Source organism: Cyprinus carpio, chromosome A8 (genome assembly GCF_018340385.1).
Source record: "Cyprinus carpio isolate SPL01 chromosome A8, ASM1834038v1, whole genome shotgun sequence".
Lineage (NCBI taxonomy): Eukaryota > Metazoa > Chordata > Actinopteri > Cypriniformes > Cyprinidae > Cyprinus > Cyprinus carpio.
The window spans coordinates 1,138,336-1,159,548 of record NC_056579.1 but is presented as its reverse complement, the minus strand read 5'-3'; the positions used below and the strand labels follow the sequence as shown (position 1 = coordinate 1,159,548).

At 31.9% G+C, this 21,213-nt stretch overlaps 1 protein-coding gene across 1 annotated transcript in view; it reads right to left on the bottom strand.

Annotated features, from left to right (window-relative positions):
* LOC109054210 (F-box/LRR-repeat protein 17-like) overlaps nt 1-21,213 on the bottom strand; it is a 559,415-nt gene that overhangs the window by 476,226 nt on the left and 61,976 nt on the right. The window contains exon 6 of the mRNA XM_042761560.1: nt 8,925-9,032. Coding sequence (XP_042617494.1) covers nt 8,925-9,032 — 108 coding nt within the window. The remainder of the gene's footprint in view (nt 1-8,924; nt 9,033-21,213) is intronic.

Sequence of the window (21,213 nt, the reverse complement as noted above, 5' to 3'; positions counted from 1 at the left end):
AGAAATTTCTAAAAACATTGCCTTTATAAAATGAAAAAAAATCCAAGTAAAGCAAAACGACAACAATTAATAAATAAAGGTTTTTTTTACATATATTGGTATTTTGTACGTACTATGTATATTGTACTTTATATTAATTTGATATTACATTAATAAAAGAGAAATACAAATTAAATACTAAAACACTTAAATGCAATAAAAAGCACAATGGATCCTCCTCCATTATATAAGGAAACAACTGAAAATCTCAAATCCATGCAGTGCTAAAAAAAAATTAAAAAATTATACTAAAAATGTACAGTCACTCAATTTTTTGCCCTAAAATTTAAAAACAAGTTTTTAAAAGCTAAAATAAAAACAATTTTGAAAAAAGCAAAACTACAAAAAGTGTGTTTGGTGTTATAATGTTATAGCTGGGGTAGTGTGAGTTTACAGCCAGAAACTGTGAGTAGATTTCAAAAATAATTACTAAGTAAAACATGAAATTTTGTGTGTGTGTGGTGTGTGTGTGTGTGATGTGTGTGAGCAATGTGGTGTGCTTGTGTGAGCATAGCTGTGTGTGTGTGTGTGTGTTGTGTGGTCTTGTGTGTGTTGTGTGAAGAGAGAGCAGTGATTAGTCCGTGAGTAGTGATTTGAGAGTTGTGATTGAGAGTGTGGTGTGGTGCGTGTGTGTGATGTCTGTAGCGTGTGAGCATAGTTGTGTGTGTGTGTCTGTGTGTACGTGTGTGTGATGTTCTGTCTGTGAGGCGTGTGTGTTTGTGTGTGTGTGTGTAAAAGTGAGAGCTGTGTGTGTGTGGTGATGTGTGTCGGTCTGTGAGAGAGTGTGTGGTGTTCTGTGGTGTGTGTGTGTGTGTGTGTGCTGTGTGTGTGTGTGTGTTGGTGCTGTGTGTGTGTGTAGTGTATGTGAGCGTGTGTGTGGGTGTGTTGTGTCTGTCTGTGAGCAGTGTGTGTGTGTGTGTGTGTGGGTGTGGGTGTGCTGAGAGATCGAGAGTGCTGAGTATGATGAGAGTCATGAGAGTGTGATTTGAGTGGTGTGTCGTGTGTGTGTGTGTGTGTTGTGTGTGTGAAGTGTAGCGTATGTGTGCTAGTTGTGTTGTTGTGAGTAGTGTGTCGTTTTGGAAATCTAGTGAGAGTGTGTGTGTGTGTGTGTATGTGTGTATAGAAATGTGTGTTGTGAATCAGTGTGGTCTGTCTGTGAGCGGTCGGTACTCCTGTGTCAGTGTGAGCGTGTATGTGTGTGATTGTGTGTCTGTCTGTGAGCGCCTGTGAATGTGTGTCTATGTGTCTGTGTAGTGAGAGATGTGCTGTGACTATGGTGTGTGTGCTGTGTCTGTCTGATGAGCAATGTGTGTGTTGTCTGTGGTGTGTCGTGTGTGGTGTGTGTGTCCAGTGTGTGTGTGTGTGTAGTTGTCGTGTGAGAGAGGCAGTGTGTGAGTATGATTGAGAGTGTGATTGAGTGTGTGTGTGTGTGTGTGTGTGTGCTGTGTGTGGTGATTGCAGAGGAGAGTGCTGGTAGAGATCATGAATTTGAGAGTGTGATTAGAGATGTGTGTGGTGTGTGTGTTGTGTGTGTGTAGTGTGTGTGAGAGCCAGGGAGGTCATTGTGATTGAAGTGAGTAGTGTATGTGCTGTAGTGTGTGTGTTGATCAGGTGTGTGTGTGAGCTTGAAGTTGGTGTGATGTGACAGAGTGTGTTTGTGATGGTATAGTGAGCATGCGTGTGTCTGTGTTGTGAGCTAACTGTGTAGTTACTTGTGTTGTGTGTGTGTGATGTGTTGTGTGTGATGTGTCTGTCTTGTGAGAGCGTGTGGTGTGTGTCTGTGTACTGGTGTGTGTGTGTTGCTGTGTAGTGTGTGTGTGTGTGTGTTGTGTGTGTGTCGAGAGAAGTGATGAGTATGATTGAGAGTGCTGATGTGAGTGTGTGTGTGTGTGTGTGTGAGAGAGAGTGTGAGTATGATTGAGAGTGTGATTGAGTGTGTGTGTGTGTGTGTGTGTGTGTGTGTGGTGTGTGAGTGTGTGTGAGGAATGTGAGTGTGATTGAGAGATGTGTGTGGTGGTGATGCCGTGTGTGTGTGTGGTGTGTGGTGAGCATATGTGTGGTGTCTAGATGTGTGTGTTCATAGTCTGTTGCTGGTGTGAATTGTAGGGTGTGTGTGTGTGATGTGGTGTGTGTGTGTGTGCGGTGTGTGTGTGTGTGTGTGTCCTGATCATGTATGTGAGCGTTGTGTGTGTGTCTGTGTACAGGCAATGTGTGTTGTGCTGTGTGTGGGTGTCGTGGTGTGTCTGTCTGTGAGAACGTGTGTGTGTGTGTGTGTGTGTGTGTGTGTGGTGTTGTGTGTTGTGTGTGTCTTGTGCTGTGAGGGTGTGTGTGTGTCTGTGTCTGTGTCTGTTGTGTGTGTGTGTGTGTGTGTGTGTGTGTGTGTGTGATGGAGTGACGTGTCGGATTGAGAGTGCTGTGTGTGTGGGTGTGATGGGTTACTGTGTGGAGTATGGCGTCGGATCGTGTGTGTGTGTGAGAAAGTGTGAGTGTGTGTGTGCATATGTGTGTGTCGTGTCTGTGTGATGTCTGTCTATGTGAGCCGTAGTGGTGTGTGTGTGTGGGTGTCTGTGTGTGTGTTGTGTGTGTGTGTGGTGGTGTGTGGGTGTGTGTGTGTGTGTTGTGTGTGTGTGTGTGTGGTGTTGAGTGTGTGTTGTGTGAGTGAGGTGGTGAGTGAGTGTGTGGGTGTGTGTGTGAGTGAGTGAGTGAGTGAGTGTGTGTGTGTGTGAATGGTACCTGTCGATTGATGGTGCAATTGAGGCAGAGGTTTGAGGGATGTCAAGGTGTTGCGGCACTTTCTCATCACCTCTCTTCCTCCCATCACAGTTTTTTTTTTTTTTTTTTTTTTTTTTTTCTCGTTGTTGAGCTCAGAGGATGTGCCGCAGATTCCAGACTGCTCAGGTGCTGAAGCTGCAAGACGCGCACATACTAGCCACACACAACACACACACACCACACACAAACACACAAACACACACATCACGATTCAGCACGTGCTGCAGGTGCAGCAAATGATGCACATCAGTCACTGAACACTCCTAAAGCATCCCATCATCATCTCTACAGGACTGTGTTTGACCTCTTCTGAACAAAATGAAGCGTCTCACCTGCTCTTTCTGGACTGGAGAGCAACTTTCAAATACAATAAAGTACAGTAAAACACCCGTTTTCAAAAGGAAAACATGATTTTGTTGGGTGTGATGTAAAACCCCTTCAAATATCACTCACAACCACAAGAAACATCGATGCTCCTCTTCAAGTAAACTTTGTCTTTTTTCCAATACAAATATCGAAACATTCTTAAATCAAGATATGCAAGAAAATACGAAGTAAAAGGACTTAAGATATTTATCTTGTTTTCTGAAAAATGCTATCAAAATTAAAGAGTTTTTGTCACTGGTCAGAAAAAGTCAGGGAAAGCTCTGGGACTTCATCAAAAAATATCTCTTGTGTTCAGAAGATGAATGCAGGTCCTACAGTTTTTGAGTTATTAATGACAGAATTTTCATTTTTGGCTGAACTATCCCTTTAAATGAGTTTTTGCTTAAAAGTAAAAATATCTACTGAAGTCAGAAAAATTTAAGCAGCAAAAACAAACACAAAAATAAAGTAAGAGGAAATTTAATCACACAAAAACATTTTTGATAAACTGAAATAATGCAACATAAATAAAAATAAATCTAATCCAAAAATATAATAAATGCTAAATTAATTTTAAAATAAAAACTCAATAAAATAAAAAAACTTTTTAAAAGTTTAAGTTAAAATTAAATCAAATCAATTTCAGGTTTTTAATAAAACTTTTGAAAACTAATGATCCAATTTTTTTTTTATAAACCAATGCAAAATAAACCAAAAAATTGGACAGCTTTTTAAAAAATATGTGCAAAATAAATTTAACTTCATTTTTAATTCAAAATACATCAAATAATTATTTTAAACAGATATATAAAAAACAAAAATGCATGCATGAATAAAAACTTCATGAAATAAAAACTGAAACAACAATTTTTGCTAAAAAAAATACTTTGCTGAAAGTGCATGTTATTCAAACAACAATAATCTTTTGCTAAAAAAATAAAAAGACCTGTTATTTCGCATTAAACTGCACTAAAAATTTTTAAAAAAGACAGAAAATTACATGAAAGTGCAATTTGTTTTGCAAAGCCATTGCCTGATTCATCTCGTCTCCAAAGAATCATGAACCCTTTAAACACATGTCGCCTTTTCGGACCAGGTTTCCCCACACACCGGAATTTTTCAAAATTGCGGAAGCGTGGATCATGAGAATTTTAACACTTGTTTTAGGTATATTTTTATTTTCTTAAAAAGTTTTAAGTTTATATATTAAGTTATTTTAGATATATTTTCATGAAACCTTTAACACACGTTTTCGGAAATGCAAATCAAATATGCATCAAATACTTATAAACCCATCACTACAAAAAAAACAATAGGTTGTTTTTATTTTAATTATGACTATTATTTCGAATAATTATATGTTAGGCTTAAAACACTAAAGCCAGAGGTCAAAAGCTTCACAATTTCGCTTTGTTTTCTTACAGATCTGCTTCTTTTCGAAGCTTCGCGCTAAGTCATTAAAATGCAATCAAATAGCATCAAATATTATCACTACAAAAAAAAACACTTTGAAGTTACCATATGTTAGGCTTTAAAACACTTACAGAGGTCAAAAAATTCGCTTTACTTCTTTTTATTAACACTGCTGTCTTAAAACCAACATTTTCTGTTCCCATGTGCTGATCCAACATTTCTGTTTTAGGTAAAGGTGGTTTGTTCACACTAAATTAATTATTAAAGCAGACATGATATATTCTGGACGTCATTATCTACAGATGGAAGACTGTGGTTAAACAAATTAAAGAAACGTCCAGCATAATTTGACGCTGGGTCCAATCTGGAGCTCGAGCCCGAGCTGAAATGGTTTTAACAGCCCTGGTGTAAAATAATTAGAACTCTCATTAAAGTCTGTTTTTATTATTCCAGACGTGATCCAGCAGCACTAGATATAACAACCATTTATCATCGCACAGGAACACTGGTGCTCCAGGGGGACCTTTGACCACTCCGAGCTTCGCCGTGCCGTCATATCATAAAGGGTTACAAGGAGGAGGAGGAGGAGGAGGAGGAAAGAGAACAAAGACTCGAAATCCGACCCACAATGCATTTGCAGGCTATTAATAAAAAACAAATGATCAAAGCGCTTCATCACAGACTCCTCCTCAAACATCAAGCATGTCACAGATCCAGGGTTATTTTAGCATCACTGATATATTATTAAAGCGTTTTGTTAATATTTTTAAAAATGGATTAACAATACTTTTAAAATAGATTTATTTTTTATATTTTCGGTTTTTCATTGTAATTTTAGTTAGCTTTATTAATTTGTTGTTTGTTTTGTCATTTTTATTAGTGTTTACTTTTTGTGGTGTCTCAACATAATTTTTATAAATTTTTAGTACTATATTGTTATAGTTTTTGTTGATATTTCAATTGAATTAACAACATATACAATATATTTAATATTATATTATGTCTATAAAGTCGTACAACATTTTATTTATAAGATTTATTAAATTTTTGTAAATTTTTTTTAAATGAATTAATACAACATATAAAAATATATTTCATTTTTATATTTTTGTGTTCACTTAATTTTAGTCATTTTATATACATATCACACACACACACACACATTTACATCAATTTGTATACATTTTGCTTACGTATACTGTTATAGTTTTGGTTGTTTATATTTTAAATGAATTGATGAACATGAACAAATATAAAATACATTTCCTCCTTTGTATTGTCCATAAAGTATTATTACATTATATTAATTAGTTAGAAAAAAAATAACAAAATAAAATATTTATATCGTATATTTATTATTTTTCAGCTAGTTTTCAGCTAATGTATTTGGTATATTGTTAGTTAATTAAAATTTAACAGAAACTATATTATAAACAGATCATAGTAATATAAAACAGTACAAAAAGTAATCGATATATAAATGTAATAGACAATTATATATATATTATATATATAGTAATATATATAACTAAATAAAAATGACAAAACAAAACAAAAAAATACTAAATCTCTAACTAAAATAAAAGTGAAAACAGTTATTTTGAAAATAATATTTAGTTTCAAATGTAGTACATGTCTATTATTACATTCATATAATTATATATTATAAATAAATATAGGTAATATATAAATGTAACATATTTTTCTTAAATATATACATGCCATTATGTGTGTATTTACATATACAGCACACACACACATATATTATGCAAAACAAAAACTTTTATTTTGGGATGCAATTAAACACCGGAGTTCATTGATTTGACGGCACTAATGGGGGGTTAAAATATTAAAATGAAGTGAAAAACACATTAAAATTTATAAATAAAATTTAAATGAAAAACTATAAAAAAAATCAATTATCTCAATGATCCTAAACGAATACACACATGATGAGTGGAGGAGGAACTAAACGGACACAAAAACAGTAAGCCATCAGCATTATAAGATGAAACTAAAGCAATCAGGTCACGAAGTTTCCTCAGTTTGAGAGAGTCATCGTCTCCTCCTCTTGAGCTCAGATTGATTTATTTCATGAGCCGCTCTCTTCAGGGCTTTATAAATATAATCCACACCTGAGAACGGCCCGGGGCTTTGATGGATCTGAATAAAAAACCGTCCCCTCTGGTGGGAGAAGCCCACTAATATTCAAACTCGCAGCTCTGAAGTGGAGTGAAATGGAAATGTGTGTCCAAGGAGAGGGACGGAGCTGGGACTTCACTTTTAAATAACTATTGTGCCTGCTGATGCCACCAGCTGAATTGTACTAATCTAATGATATCTTTAGCAAACTCCTGCTGCTGCAGAACCAGAGTCAGCCGTCACAGGCCTGAAGGAAAGTTGTTTAGACAGAGAAGCAACGGCCTGCCATTCACGGACAAAATGCTTCAGAGCAGTGCAAAAACACAATGATCCTTTGAACTGAATCTTTCAAATGATTGTAATGCATTCATTGACTTCATGTCGTCTGTAGCATGCATACTTGGGTGTAATTACACTAGCTTTCTCTGCATATAATACCTGGATGACCTATTGTGAACTACAACTAAAGTGATCAAAAAAAAATCATTAATTGAAATAAAATAAAATATTAAAATGTTATATTAAAAACACCAAAAAACATAACTGAAATTTTAAAAACTAAGTTTTAAACTAAACTTGAAATGAAAACAGAAAATATACAAATAAAAACCCTCTAATAAAAATATTCTATTTCCAATAAAAATACTTTTTCAAATATTAGTAAAAACTATAGTAGTATCGCAATTAATAAAAAAAAACTTGCGAAAACTTTAAAAACAACATTAACTTTAAGCTGAAGTACTAAAATTAATCAAACTAAAAACTAAAGAATAAAAGCTAAATAGAAACTAAAACTAATACAAAAGCACATAATAAAATTACTAAACCTTAAAATAATTTAAAAACATACATTCAAAGTATTATATATTTTACCAAAAGCACTGAAAATTACTAAAAGTAAATTGAAATAAAAAATAAAACTAGAGAGTTTAAATATATTTTTAAACAAAAATAAATAAATAAATAAAATAATAATAATAAATAATAATAAATAAAATAATAATAATAATACAAGGGACAAAAAAGCAACATGACAAAATTACAAAAATTTAAACTAAAAATATAAATACAAGGCTGATTCAAAAATACTAAATAAAATACTATAACATTACACAATATAATACCCAAATAACAGTTTTGGACATAAAACTGTGGCTCATGTTTCACTAAACAACACCAAAGTGTGCCAAATACACTTTATATAATTCAGAAAAATTAAGTAAGAAAAGTTCAGTAAATTTCAAATGGGTTTTAAATCATTTATAAGATTTAGTTCAAAAAGAATTGCATTTTTGCACTCATTAAAGTTCAGTAAAACAAATGATTTTATTTTAAGTGAATATTTTTAAATGATCAGAAGTGTTTTTATAGCTGATTCAGTTATGTGTGAAAACTATACTTATAAAAACATTTTATAAATTATATAAAATATTTAAAACATTGCACTGAATAATTTAAACCGCTATATAACAACTTTTGGACTTTTAAGGACTTATAATAATAATTTAAAAATTGCAATACTGTAATATTTATAATATTGCAATCATAATATAGTTACATTATGAATACATTATTAATTTTCTATTATATTATACTTATATATATTATATTATATATATTATATTATATTATATTATATTAAAATGCACTGAATATTTAAACCAAAATATAAAAAAATAGGCTTTTTGTTTTATTTTTTTATAATATAATTCCAATATTATAATACTTATAATTACATAATATAATAAAGTTAAAATATAGTTAATTTAATAATATATATTAAATTAGAATTAGATTTAGTTCTTCAGATCAAATGTTAGAGATAAGTTAACTGCATTTTAGGTTCCTGATGTTTGTGTCTCCAGAAGATGCTGGTGTGAGGAAAAATGGGGCCAAAAAAAAAAAAAAACCTCAAAAAAGCAAGCAAGATATCATTTACCTAATAATTTCCATGCAAGCAATTACTGCGCCCGGTGAGCTGAAGATAACTTTCTCTCATTAGCATGCTAATGTGCAAACAGCAGGGTGTGTTGGATCTTCAACACTTTACGATTCACCTCATTACACATTAATGAGATTTAAAAGTGAAGGCAAAATAAAAATAACTTGTCTTTGTGAAGTCAGAGGGACACGTTTGAATCATTAGCAGGTGAGTCGCTTCAGACACAAGGATTCAGGCTCACATCTCTTACCCGGGTGAGGTGTATGACGCCCTGAGACGTCACAGAGCAGCCCATGAAGCCCACGAACTGCAGATCCGGACAGTTCTCCGCAAACGCCTGCACCGACTTATCTGTCACCTGACAAACACAAAGGATGGGGTAAAACACATCAAAAACAATGTCTACATTTTACAAAGATTATGCATGCATATGTTTTCCCTGCGACTCGCACTTGAACCAGTTCTGGTACAAACAAAAAAAAAAAAAAAAAAAAAAGATAAGATAGAAAAAGAAAGAAAAAAGAAGTCTCATTTCAAACAGGGATACAGGAGATGTCTTGAAAAAAAGCTAAAAAATGTAATTACATTTTATATATATATATATATATATATATATATATATATATATATATATATATAATATTTGTGTGTGTGTGTATGTGGGTGTGGTGTGTGGTGTGGTGTGTGTTGGGTGTGTGGTGTGTGTGTGGGGTGTGTGTGTGTGTGTGTGTGTGTGTGTGGTTTGTGTCTGGAGCACAAAAGCAGTCTTAAGTCGCTGGGGTATATTTGTAGCAATAGACAACAATACATTGTTTGAATCAAAATTATACACTTTTCTTTTATGACAAAAATCATGAGGATATTAAGTAAAGATCATGTTCCAGGAAGATATTTAGTAAATTTCCTACCCTTAAATATATAAAAACTTAATTTTTGATTAGTATTATGCATTCTTAAGAACTTCATTTGAACAACTTTAAAGGTGATTTTCTCAATATTTAGATATATTTTTTTTTGCACACTCAGATTCCAGATTTTCCAAATAGTTGTATCTCAGAAAAATATTTGTCCTCCTAACAAACCATTACATCAATGGAGAGATTATTTATTCAACTTTAATATGATGTATACATCTCAATTTCGAAAAATTGATAGTTTTGTGGTCCAGGGTCACACACACACACACACACACACACACACACACACACACACATATATATATATACAGTATATGGAATGTCAAAAAACAAACCTATGCATGGCAGAAACACTCACAAAAACATTTAATATCATTTGATTCATTGGAGTTTGAATAAACGTGAAACATTCATTGTGATATCAATATTTAGCGTTATCTTTCCATGAGGTGCAGCCTTAATTACATCAACAAAAATTAAAAATCACTTCAGAGGAGAGACACAATAACATGCACTGTGAACAAGAAGAATGAACATGAATTACACAATAAAAATACTCAATATTATAGGACTTAAGATATAATGTTAATATTAAAAAATTGCAATGTTTATATGTCATGTTTGTGATGTTATATGATGTTATGTGATGTTATATGTTATGTGAGTTATGTGATGTTACCACGTTATGTGTGTTTATTATGTTATGTTATGCTATATGTCATGTTATGTGATGTTATATGTTATGTGATGTTATGTGATGTTATGTGTTATGTGATGTTATATGATGTTATATGTTATGTGATGTTATATGTTATGTGATGTTATGTTATATGTTATGTGATGTTATACGTTATGTTATATGTTATGTGATGTATATGTGTTATGTGATGTGATATGTTTATGTGATGTTATGTGTTTATGTGATGTTATATGTTATGTTACATTATATATGTTATGTGATGTTATTATGTGATGTGTATATGTTATGTGATGTTATGTGTCTTATGTTATATGTTATTGTGATTATATATGTTATGTGATGTTATACGTTATGTTATATGTTATGTGATGTTATGTGTTATGTGATGTTATGTTATGTTATATGTTATGTGTTATGTGATGTTATACATTATATGTTATGTGATGTTATGTGTTATGTGATGTTATATGTTATGTGATGTTATGTGTTATGTGATGTTATATGTTATGTTATGTGATGTTATGTGATGTTATGTGTTATGTGATGTTATATGTTATGTGATGTTATACGTTATGTTATATGTTATGTGATGTTATGTGTTATGTGATGTTATGTTATGTTATATGTTATGTGATGTTATGGATGTATAGTTATATGTTATACGATGTTTATGTTATGTGCTGTTATATGTATGTTATATGTTATGTTATATGTTATGTGATGTTATGTGTTATGTGTTATGTGATGTTATATGTTATGTGACGTTATGTTATGTGATGTTATATGTTATGTTGTGTTGTGTTATTTTATATTATGTTACATGTTATATATTATGTGATGTAATATGTTATGTGATGTTATGTTATGTTATATGTTATGTGATGTTATGTGTTATGTGATATATGTCATATGTTATGTTATATGTTATGTGATGTGTTGTGTTATATATGCTATGTTATGTGTTGTGTTATGTGTTATGTTGAGTTATATTCTGTTATGTTGTGTGCTGTGTTGTGTTATGTTATGTGTGTTATATATGTTATATGTTGTGTTTTGTTATGTTATGTTATGTTTAATGTTATATGTTGTGTTATGTTGTTGTGTTTTATGTTAAGTTTATGTTATGTTATGTTATGTTATGGTATGTTATGTGATAAACCTTTTTTAATATAGCACTGAATAATTAAACTGGCATCCTTTGGACTTTCATAGACTTTAAAAAATGCAATATTTATATTCAAGTTTATATTCAAACTGCAATATTATAATTTCTATAATATTGCAATTATAATATTGTATATGTGTAATTTTATTATAATATAATATAATATTTTATATTATATTATTGCACTGAATAATTAAAACAATACAACAACTTTTGGACTTTAATGGACTGAAATTCTAATATTTTTATTATAATTGCAATATTAAAATATATATTTAGCACATTATATATAGGATAAATATTCATAAAATATCACATCACACTGAATCATTAAATAAATGTAACAGCTTAGGGAAATCTCCTCACTTTGACCTCTGACATTTGACCTCAGGCAAAAGAAAGATGCATTTAATCAAATTCTCCCGGCGATAAGGAAACAAATCAAATCTGTGCTGATCAAACAGAGTTGATGCGACTAATGGCTGAACAAACTCAATAAGAGAAGCGTGATCTCAGCGGGACGCCCTCTCCGTCACCCGTCCCGGGTCAGAGGTCAAGCGCCACCCGTCACACTGTCCTTAGTGCTTAAAAACGAGGATTCTGGCACACTTTCTCTGAAAAACAGACTGGTATTTCAGCCGTATATCATGTGGCTTTTGCTACCTGTATCTTAAAGGTCATCTGGGCGAGCGTGAGTGAGATGGAGGAGCGCGGCTGAGGAATTACACCAGCGGCTCATCCATCCTACGACTCTCTCACAGATATCAGGGGAATGTGGAGCTTCTAGAAGCTTCTCCTGCTGTCTCTCAGTGACCCCTGCAGGACATTCATCCATCTGGACCGATGGGACGGGAATCTGCTCAGACACTCAGGACTGGGGCTGCATGTTGAGACCAATTCACGATTCCATTCTATTTTATTCTCAAGCATGCAATTCAATTGAATTACTAAGAATATTTGCAGTGGTACATCATTTTTATGACACGTGATGAGCTTTTTTATATTACTGTAAATGAGAACTAGAGGGAAATGTCGTGAAAATAATGCAAAAAAAATGCATTATCAATAAACCTATGCACTGGCTTCATTTTCTTTATGCAACAGATAATTTCTGATGTCTTTTGATTCTGAGTGACATTTCTTTTATACCTGGCGCATACATATTTCGCCAATAAATTTAAAAAACAATAATAAAATAAACAAAATTTTACTGATGCATTACATGAATGATCTTGGATGGAAATGTGTTTTGTCACAAAAACTGTGCACAACAAGTCAAAAAATCAGCCATCTGTCAGCACACATTATTGACTGAACTTCGTTGCAAAACTGACAGAATTTGAAACTGAAACATTGTTTCATATCAAAAGTAACAAAGCACAAGGATTACTGTGGGAAGCGTTACATTATAACAATGTTTCATTCTGTTTTGTTAATGCACACATTAATAAACACTACGTTGCGTGCAAAAACTAAATTATCAACTAAATATTGGCCTAATTTTCTTTTGCATTTAATTTTGGGCTGACATTTCTTGACAGGTTTGGTGAGATTTATGAAGCTCTTCAGAATGCAAAAGATATTCAGAAATAAGGAATTATGGTAAATATTTAATTTTGGTTTCAATTTTGTATGTGGTTAAATTGTGTAGATAATTAACAATATGTTAAAGTATTGAACAATGTTAGTAAAATGAAAAAAACACAGTCGTTCATTGTTAGCTCATATTAATTCACAGTGCATTAACTAATGTTAACAAGCACAACTTTTGATTTTAATAATGCATAAGTAAATGTTAAAAATTAACATTAAGATTAATAAATGCTGTAGAAGACTAACTGAAGTAGTTAACTAATGAACCTTATTATTTTCATTTAATTTTCATTATGATTCATTGAAATTAGCATAATTATGCATGTATAAATATTTTGCCAATGCAATTATTTATAAAATAATAAAAATAAAATAATAATTTTCGCTGATCACTGATGCATTACATTAATAATGGTTGTTTTAGTTTTTGCAGGGAGGGAAATGTATTTTTAATCACTAAGTATTTTATAATCACTAAAATTATGCAAAATTGCAATCAATGCAAATGATCAATGGTTTCATTTTCTTTATTCTTTTTATTTTTTATTATTTTTTTATTTTGTTTTTTCGTGGTGACGTTTCGTGGCAGGTGTTGTGCGATTCTCAACACTCAGAACAAAGAACACGCTACAGCAGCAAGATTCACAAAAGAAGAGAAATAAAAAGCTAGAGGAGGGAGAAAACATGTCAGAAAAAAGCAGATGGACTTAAAACCTTATTAAGACAGACTCAGAACAACGAATCTGAATATTGCACATGCAGTGCTATGAGCGAGAGACATCGAGCGACAGAACGATCGGTTCACAAACAGCTCCTCTGACGATGCTTCTTCCTGATTCCAGAAGCACTCCACCCATTCATCCTCATTACTTTATTTGGGCTCGAAACAAGAAGCCGTTCTAACAGCCAATTTACTGCTGCAAATATGGGTCTCTAAAGCGTCCACAGCAGGGCATCAAAAGCGCTGATCATCCGTTTTCAGATGCACTTCTTGTCGCCACCCGCCACGCAGAAAGGCATTATGGGAGGTGGGAATAAAAGAGGGGTGCGTGAGAGCAGAGCTTATCAATGAGATGTACGCGGGTCAGCGGGCGGACGCTCATCAATCTGGCTAATTGTGTGAGATTCAGGTGTTTAGAGTGTCATTTACCAGACTGATGGGGAATCACAGGGGAACCTATATGACCTGAAAAGAGCACAACTAGTCCATATGCTGCATGCAGAGCCTCAGATAGAGTCACACGCTTCCTAAAACAGACCTGCGTGAACAAAGACGGACACTTCTGAGCGTTTCACCTCCTTCTCTACATACCTCCTTTTATCTGTTTACGTAATAGGGGCACAATTGTTAATGAACATCATCATGAAATAGAAAATGGAAAATACAAAATGTAGCAACATTCATGGGGTTGATGAAAAAACTAATATCAATTAAATAATAAAAATTTATATTAATTTTTAATAAAATGAAGCAATTACTAAAAAATACATAACTTTAAACAAATATATTTTGTTTGTTGTCCTGCCTGTGCAAAAAACTGAGGGAGGGGTAAACAACATCGCTTAAAAAAAAAAACGAAATAATAATTAAGTATAAAAAACTTAAAAAAGAAAAAAAAAAAGAAAAAAGTATATATTAAACTATACATATATTAATAACTATATAATATAAAAGTAAAACTATATATATATATATATATGATACATTCTTATGTTTCTATTTTCATTATTTATATATATATATATATATATATATATATATAACACCACACATATATAAATTTAAATAAATAAAATAGAAACATAAGAATACATTTTAATTGTAATTATTTAAAAATATTTTATTTTATTTCTATTTTATTTTATTTTATTATATATTTTATTTTATTTCTAATCATTATCAAAGGTTTTAGTTGATAATGATATCGTCATGGAACATGGTTTTCTACTTTGTTTTCTAGTCAGAGTTCTGCTAGAAACACAATCTCATGTGTGTGTGTGTGAGAGAGAGAGTGAGAGTGTTTGTGTGTGTGAATATGAGAGAGAGTGAGGGAGAGTGAGAGTGTGTGTTTGTGTGTGTGTGTGTGTGTGAGAGAGAGAGAGTGAGAGAGAGAGAGAGAGATGTGTGTGTGAGAGAGAGAAAGTGTGTGTGTGTGTGTGTGAGAGAGAGATGTTAAGAGTGTGTGTGTGTGTGTTTTATTTGGATTAGTGGGGGGGGGGGGGGGAGAGAGAGAGAGTTTATGTGTGTGTGTGTGTGTGTGAGAGAGGAGAGAGAGAGAGAGGAGAGTATGTGTGTGTGTGTGTGTGTGTGTGTGTGTGTGTGTGTGTGTGTGTGTGAGAGAGAGAGTGAGAGTGTGTGTGTGTGTATATGAGAGAGAGAGGGAGAGTGAGAGTGTGTGTGTGTGTGTCTGTGTGTGTGTGTGTGTTGTGTGTGTGTGGTGTGTGTGTGTGGTGTATATGAGAGAGAGAGGCAGGAGATGAGAGTGTGTGTGTGTGTGTGTGTGTGTGTGTGTGTGTGTGTGTATATGAGAGAGAGAGAGGGAGAGTGAGAGTGTGTGCGTGTGTGTGTAAACAGAGGTCAGTGTGAAGTGTGCGCGAGCGTCTCATTAGTCTGCAGTGTGTCTCTCCCGTCAGCATCACGCGTGTCACCCACCGAGCGCAAACACACACACTCCCATGGGGAACGTTTATCAATTAACAGCACAGCGCTAATTAACACACTCAGCATTCAGAGCGTTCGTCTCTCCAACACAGCGCCGAGTCACTGACCTTCAACATACTCTGATTATGGAGAGTTATTTCCAAAAAAAATATATAGATATATATTTATCAAATCAGAATAAAAGTGTTTGAATAAACATTAGGCATTAAAACAGAGTCGACCGCTGAGCATTTTAATCAGGCGTGTAATTGTGAACGGTTTACTCACTACAAACACAAAGAGCTGAACTCTTTAGGGCTCAATCAAAATCAGTTTAATTTCACAAATTCTTCTTTTTTTTAATGGTTAAATTAAATTTGAATAATCAAAAAGCATGCCTAATTCATTGATATCATAAAACTTATATAATTTATCAATAATTTATTTAAAATTTCACAAAACATTTTTTAGTCCTATGAAATCAGTTCATTATTTATTTTTTTATTCTGTTTTATTTTTCACAAATTCACTTTTTTCCCATTTTATTATTTCTGTATCTGTTTTAATGGTTTCATTACATTTTAATAATCAAAGGCATGTCCAATCGACTGAATTCATAAAACCATTTAATAATTTCATAACATTTTTTATAATAATAGTGCACTATGAAATTTGTATTTTTTTATTTTCAGAAGTTCAGTGTGCTCTGTTTTAATTTTTTGTGGATTAATAATTTAATACAAATTTATTAATAAAACGGTGGTAATCAAATGAGGGCATAAAACACACATTTAATTAAAAAAAATATGATTATTATTATTTATTCATTTATTTATTTTTCCATAAAAATTATTCATTTAAATCTAGAAGACGTAAGAAATTAAATTTACACAAGTTTAGAGCAAAATGAGGGTGAGAAATTAGGACAGAATCATTTTGGGTGGAATTATTTACGATATAAAAATATTTATTATCTAATTTTATTTTTTATTTTATGTAATTTAACTGTTTTTAAACATTTCAGACTCAGTTCAAGCAATCCTGACATTAAATGATTTAATTTAGTTTATTTTAAAAATTTAATTATAAATAAATAGAGAAAATAAATTAATTTAATTTAGTTTAATTAATTTTAATTAATTAATTTATTTATTTACAATTAATAACTGTGAATATATAGATCCATTTTAATTTAATTTAATTTTTTTTAATGGTCCTGCAGGATGATAAATGAATTTAGAAAAGTACAAATAATTCACACTTACTTCTCACTTAAATTGAGCTTATAAAAAAAAAAAGATACTGCAATATTTCACTGTAAAATAAAAAAAATAAGAAATAAGAAAAACAATCCTATTTTAAATTACAAATGTAAAACTACAATACTAATATTTATGGTTGTCTTAAACATTTTATAATTATAATTATAAAAAAAAAATAAAAGCAAAAAATATTTTTATAATATTTTACAATAAAATAAATAAAAAAAAGAAAATAATAATTTAATTTTACATTACAACTCTAAAAATTACAACAGCAATATTGAGGCTGTCTTAATTTTCAAAAATTAAACCATCAGACATTTATTTTGACAGAAACACGCAGAAGCCTCAAAGCTTCTGTTTTGCTGATAAGTGCTAAAAATTCAGTTTTTCATCACAGAAATAAATTACATTTTACAGAGACTTCTTTCAAAAACGGCATTATTGTTGTCAGGCACAAACTCGCTCCTGCTCCCAGTGCAGCTCTCTAGTTTGTGCCCTTGAAAGACTTCAGTAAGACAAAGACAAGAGTTGACACAAGACTTCCTGCCATTAGAAGCGTGTGAAAGCAGCTCAGTGTGACGATGGACCGGACAGACGTCTGATCCGTGATGGAAAGGTCAGTCACTCGTCAAAACATCATTAGAAATGACAGAAATACGTTAGCTTGTGTCACTCTTCCTCTGAAACGTTCATCCGTCTGATCTGACAAGATGACAATCTGATTCAGTTCTCACGAGCAAACCAGAATTTCCTTCATAATCGATAAACGTCTCACGGATCATTCTTTCAGAAAGCAGCAGATCAATTACAAAAGCCGCTCTGCTCTTAAACACGTGTTTTTAACTCATCGAAATACACAACACCACTTCGTTTTACAAAGGAAAATCACTTCTTTAATTAATTTTATTTTATATTTTGTATTTTTTTTTATTTTTTTTTTTTTTTTTTTATTTTTTTTTAATATTACATTTTTGTACATTTTTTTGTTTAATATCTCATTTTAATTTTTATCTTATTTTTAATTTTACTTAATTATATTATTTTTATTTAGTTTTAATTTTATACAATTTTTAATTTAATTAAAAATATTTTAAATTGACTATTTATTTGCACTTACATTTACATTTAAGTTCATGCACACTTATTTTGTTTTCAAATATATTTACTCAATTTAATGTACATTTTAATGTAAAATATATATAATTAATTTATTTCATTTAATTATTTTTTTTTATTTTAAACGTACTTTTAATTGCATTTCCAATTTTTATTATAATTTATTTACACTTAATTTAATTTATATTTTAATGTAATATACACTTAATTTAATTGTAATGTTTAGTTTAATTTAATATTTAAATGGTCCAGTGATAAATTAACTTATAAAAGTACAAATAATCCACACTTAAATCTCACTTGATACGAGTTTATAAAAGCTACATTCATTCTAAATAATATAAAAATGATGAAAACACCACAGGGCATCATTTTCACAAAAGACTAGCACATTTATTATTTGAGTTTCTCAACACTGCATGTGATAGGTTGTATTCAGAGTTGTGTGGGTTCAGGTATTAAACCGAGTGGAAACGACACAGATATTGAATCCCATCTATTCAAAACATGAATCACATGAAGTCAAACGGTCACAGAGAAGCAATGCACGTATCTCTGCACTTATTACGTTTTCAATTACTGTGGATTACAGAGGTGAACCCGTGAGGAGCGTTTAAGGATGAACCGTGCTCTGTCCACGGCCTCGAATATATTGCTGTTGAGACTTAAGCTGCAGACACTTGTGATGTGGTCGAGGCGGAAGTGAAAACTGTCCGTTTGATCTGCTCTGAGCGCTGAAGCGTACGGCCGTGTTTTCAATTTCCTGTGCTGTTGATTCAACAGCTGGAGAGAATGCATGCTGCTTTAATTTAAACACACACACACACAGAGAGAGAGAGCTCGGCTTTCTCTCGAAACACACACTCTAATCCAGAGCCGATTAAACACAGAAACACACACACACACTCAGAGAAATGTCACACACACCGTCACTGCACACATGAAAAACACTGCAGACTGGACTGAGAAAAATCACATGGGTTTGGCTTCATTTGTGCCATTTTTCATGCTCCAGTTTCACATTTTGCGAACATTTGTGGCACTTAAAGGGCCAGTTCACCCAAAAACAGGACACTAGAATATCTGCAATACAACAATAAAAAACAACAATGCCAGAATCGAGTAATTTAGTTCTAAAAAGGGAATTCACTCTATAAATGTGGAATGTTATGTCAAATTATGAAAAGATATTAATATTTAAAATAAAAACACTACATGCAAATGAGATTTGCATATAATCAAAAATGAAACCAAATGAAAATATAACAACTCCTTTGCAATATAAGATTGCATTTTTATTTTTTATCAAATGAAGTTTTTTTAATAGTAATATATACAAAATATATTATTCACACACACACATATATAATTTTATAAATATAAAATTTATTTATATTTTACATTTTCTAAAAAATGTATTTATATATATATATATATATATATATATTATATATATATATATATATATATATATCTATATATATATAATTTTATAAATATAAAATAATATAAATAAGTTTTATATTATTATATAAAAAAAATTATAAATACTTTTCTCTCTCTCTCTCTCTATATATATATATATATATAATTTTATAAATATAAAATCTGCTATAAAATTACTTTGTATTAATATTTTATATATTATTATATATTAAATATATATATATATATATATATATATATATATATATATATATATATATATATATATACACATTAAAAACTTTTTTTTGATTACATTTTAAAAGACTGACTGAACTGTAAAAGTTTAATAAAATCAGCTGATTAGACATGCTTTTTGATGATTAACAAATAACCCATTAACACAGAATCCAGACAAATTAAAAATAGAAAACAGAGAAACTTGAATAAATATAATTTGAGGAGAAAAATAACACTGATTTCATACAAAACCGAAAGTTGTGTCATCATTTATTCACCCTCATGTCTTTTCGAATCTTTTAGTAGAGGGTGATTCATACTGATTTTAACTCAAGAACGGCAGCTTTATCCACTTCATGTCAGGTGTGACGTCACTGCTGATCCAAGTCTGAAAATTATATTTTATTCTGTTCCTCACACAAAGAGATCATATGACTTTCATGATCATTTTTTGCAGCTTGACAGTATAAATCAGCGTCTTGATGTCGAAACAGATGCTCGGACATTACATCTCCAGTGAAGCACAAAATGTCACAGGTTTGGAACAACACCATGAGGGCCAGCTTTCACTTCTGCCTGAAATAGTCCTTGAATAAATGCAAAATGTATGTGAACCAGCACAACACTACTCCAAAATCAGATATATTCAGTGTGATTATGCAGAGTGCCGGGGTGATGGAGCCCCTCTGACCCGCAGCGCACGGGGCGTCTGACAACCCTTAATGATTGACCCCGCAGGTGCGCTGAGGGCCAGGTGAGCTCCTCGCCTCCACGGGACACGACAGACGACCCACATTCAGAGTGAAAACCCCGCGCAGCATCAGTCTTTGTTTTATATGAATGTATCTCTGAAGGGAACCGACTGTCTTCAGAAATGTTTCGATGGCATTTTTATTTTATCTGATAAATTAGCGTTCTTTGTTTACAGCCGTTACCAGGGTAACCGCTAGTTATCACTCTCAGAGCGCCTCCTGCTGGCAGGCAATGAATTTGCATTTTTAATAATAAGCCCATTTCCAGTTTTTGTTGTTGGTCATTTTTTTTGTTTTCTGCAGCGACTCGGAGCACTTTTCATACCCCCTTTTTTTTCTGACTGAAGCACATCTGTTTCAGTCTATAAGAATAATCAGCCTACACTAGCAGTCAAAAGTTTTTGAACAGTAAGATTTTTAATGTTTTTTTTAAAGAATGATCTTCCGCTCACCAAGACTGCATTTATTTGATCCAAAATACAGCAAAAACAGTAAAAAATGTTGAAAACATTTTACTATTTATAACAGCTGTTTTCTGTGTGAATCTCTGTTAAACTGTAATGTATTTCTGTGATGTGCAGCTGTATTTTCAGCATCATTACTCCAGGCTTCAGTGTCACATGATCTTCAGAAATCATTCTTATATGATGATTTGCTGATTATCAATATTTAAAACAGTTGAGTATTTTTTTGATGAAAAGAAAGATCCAAAGATCAGCATTTAT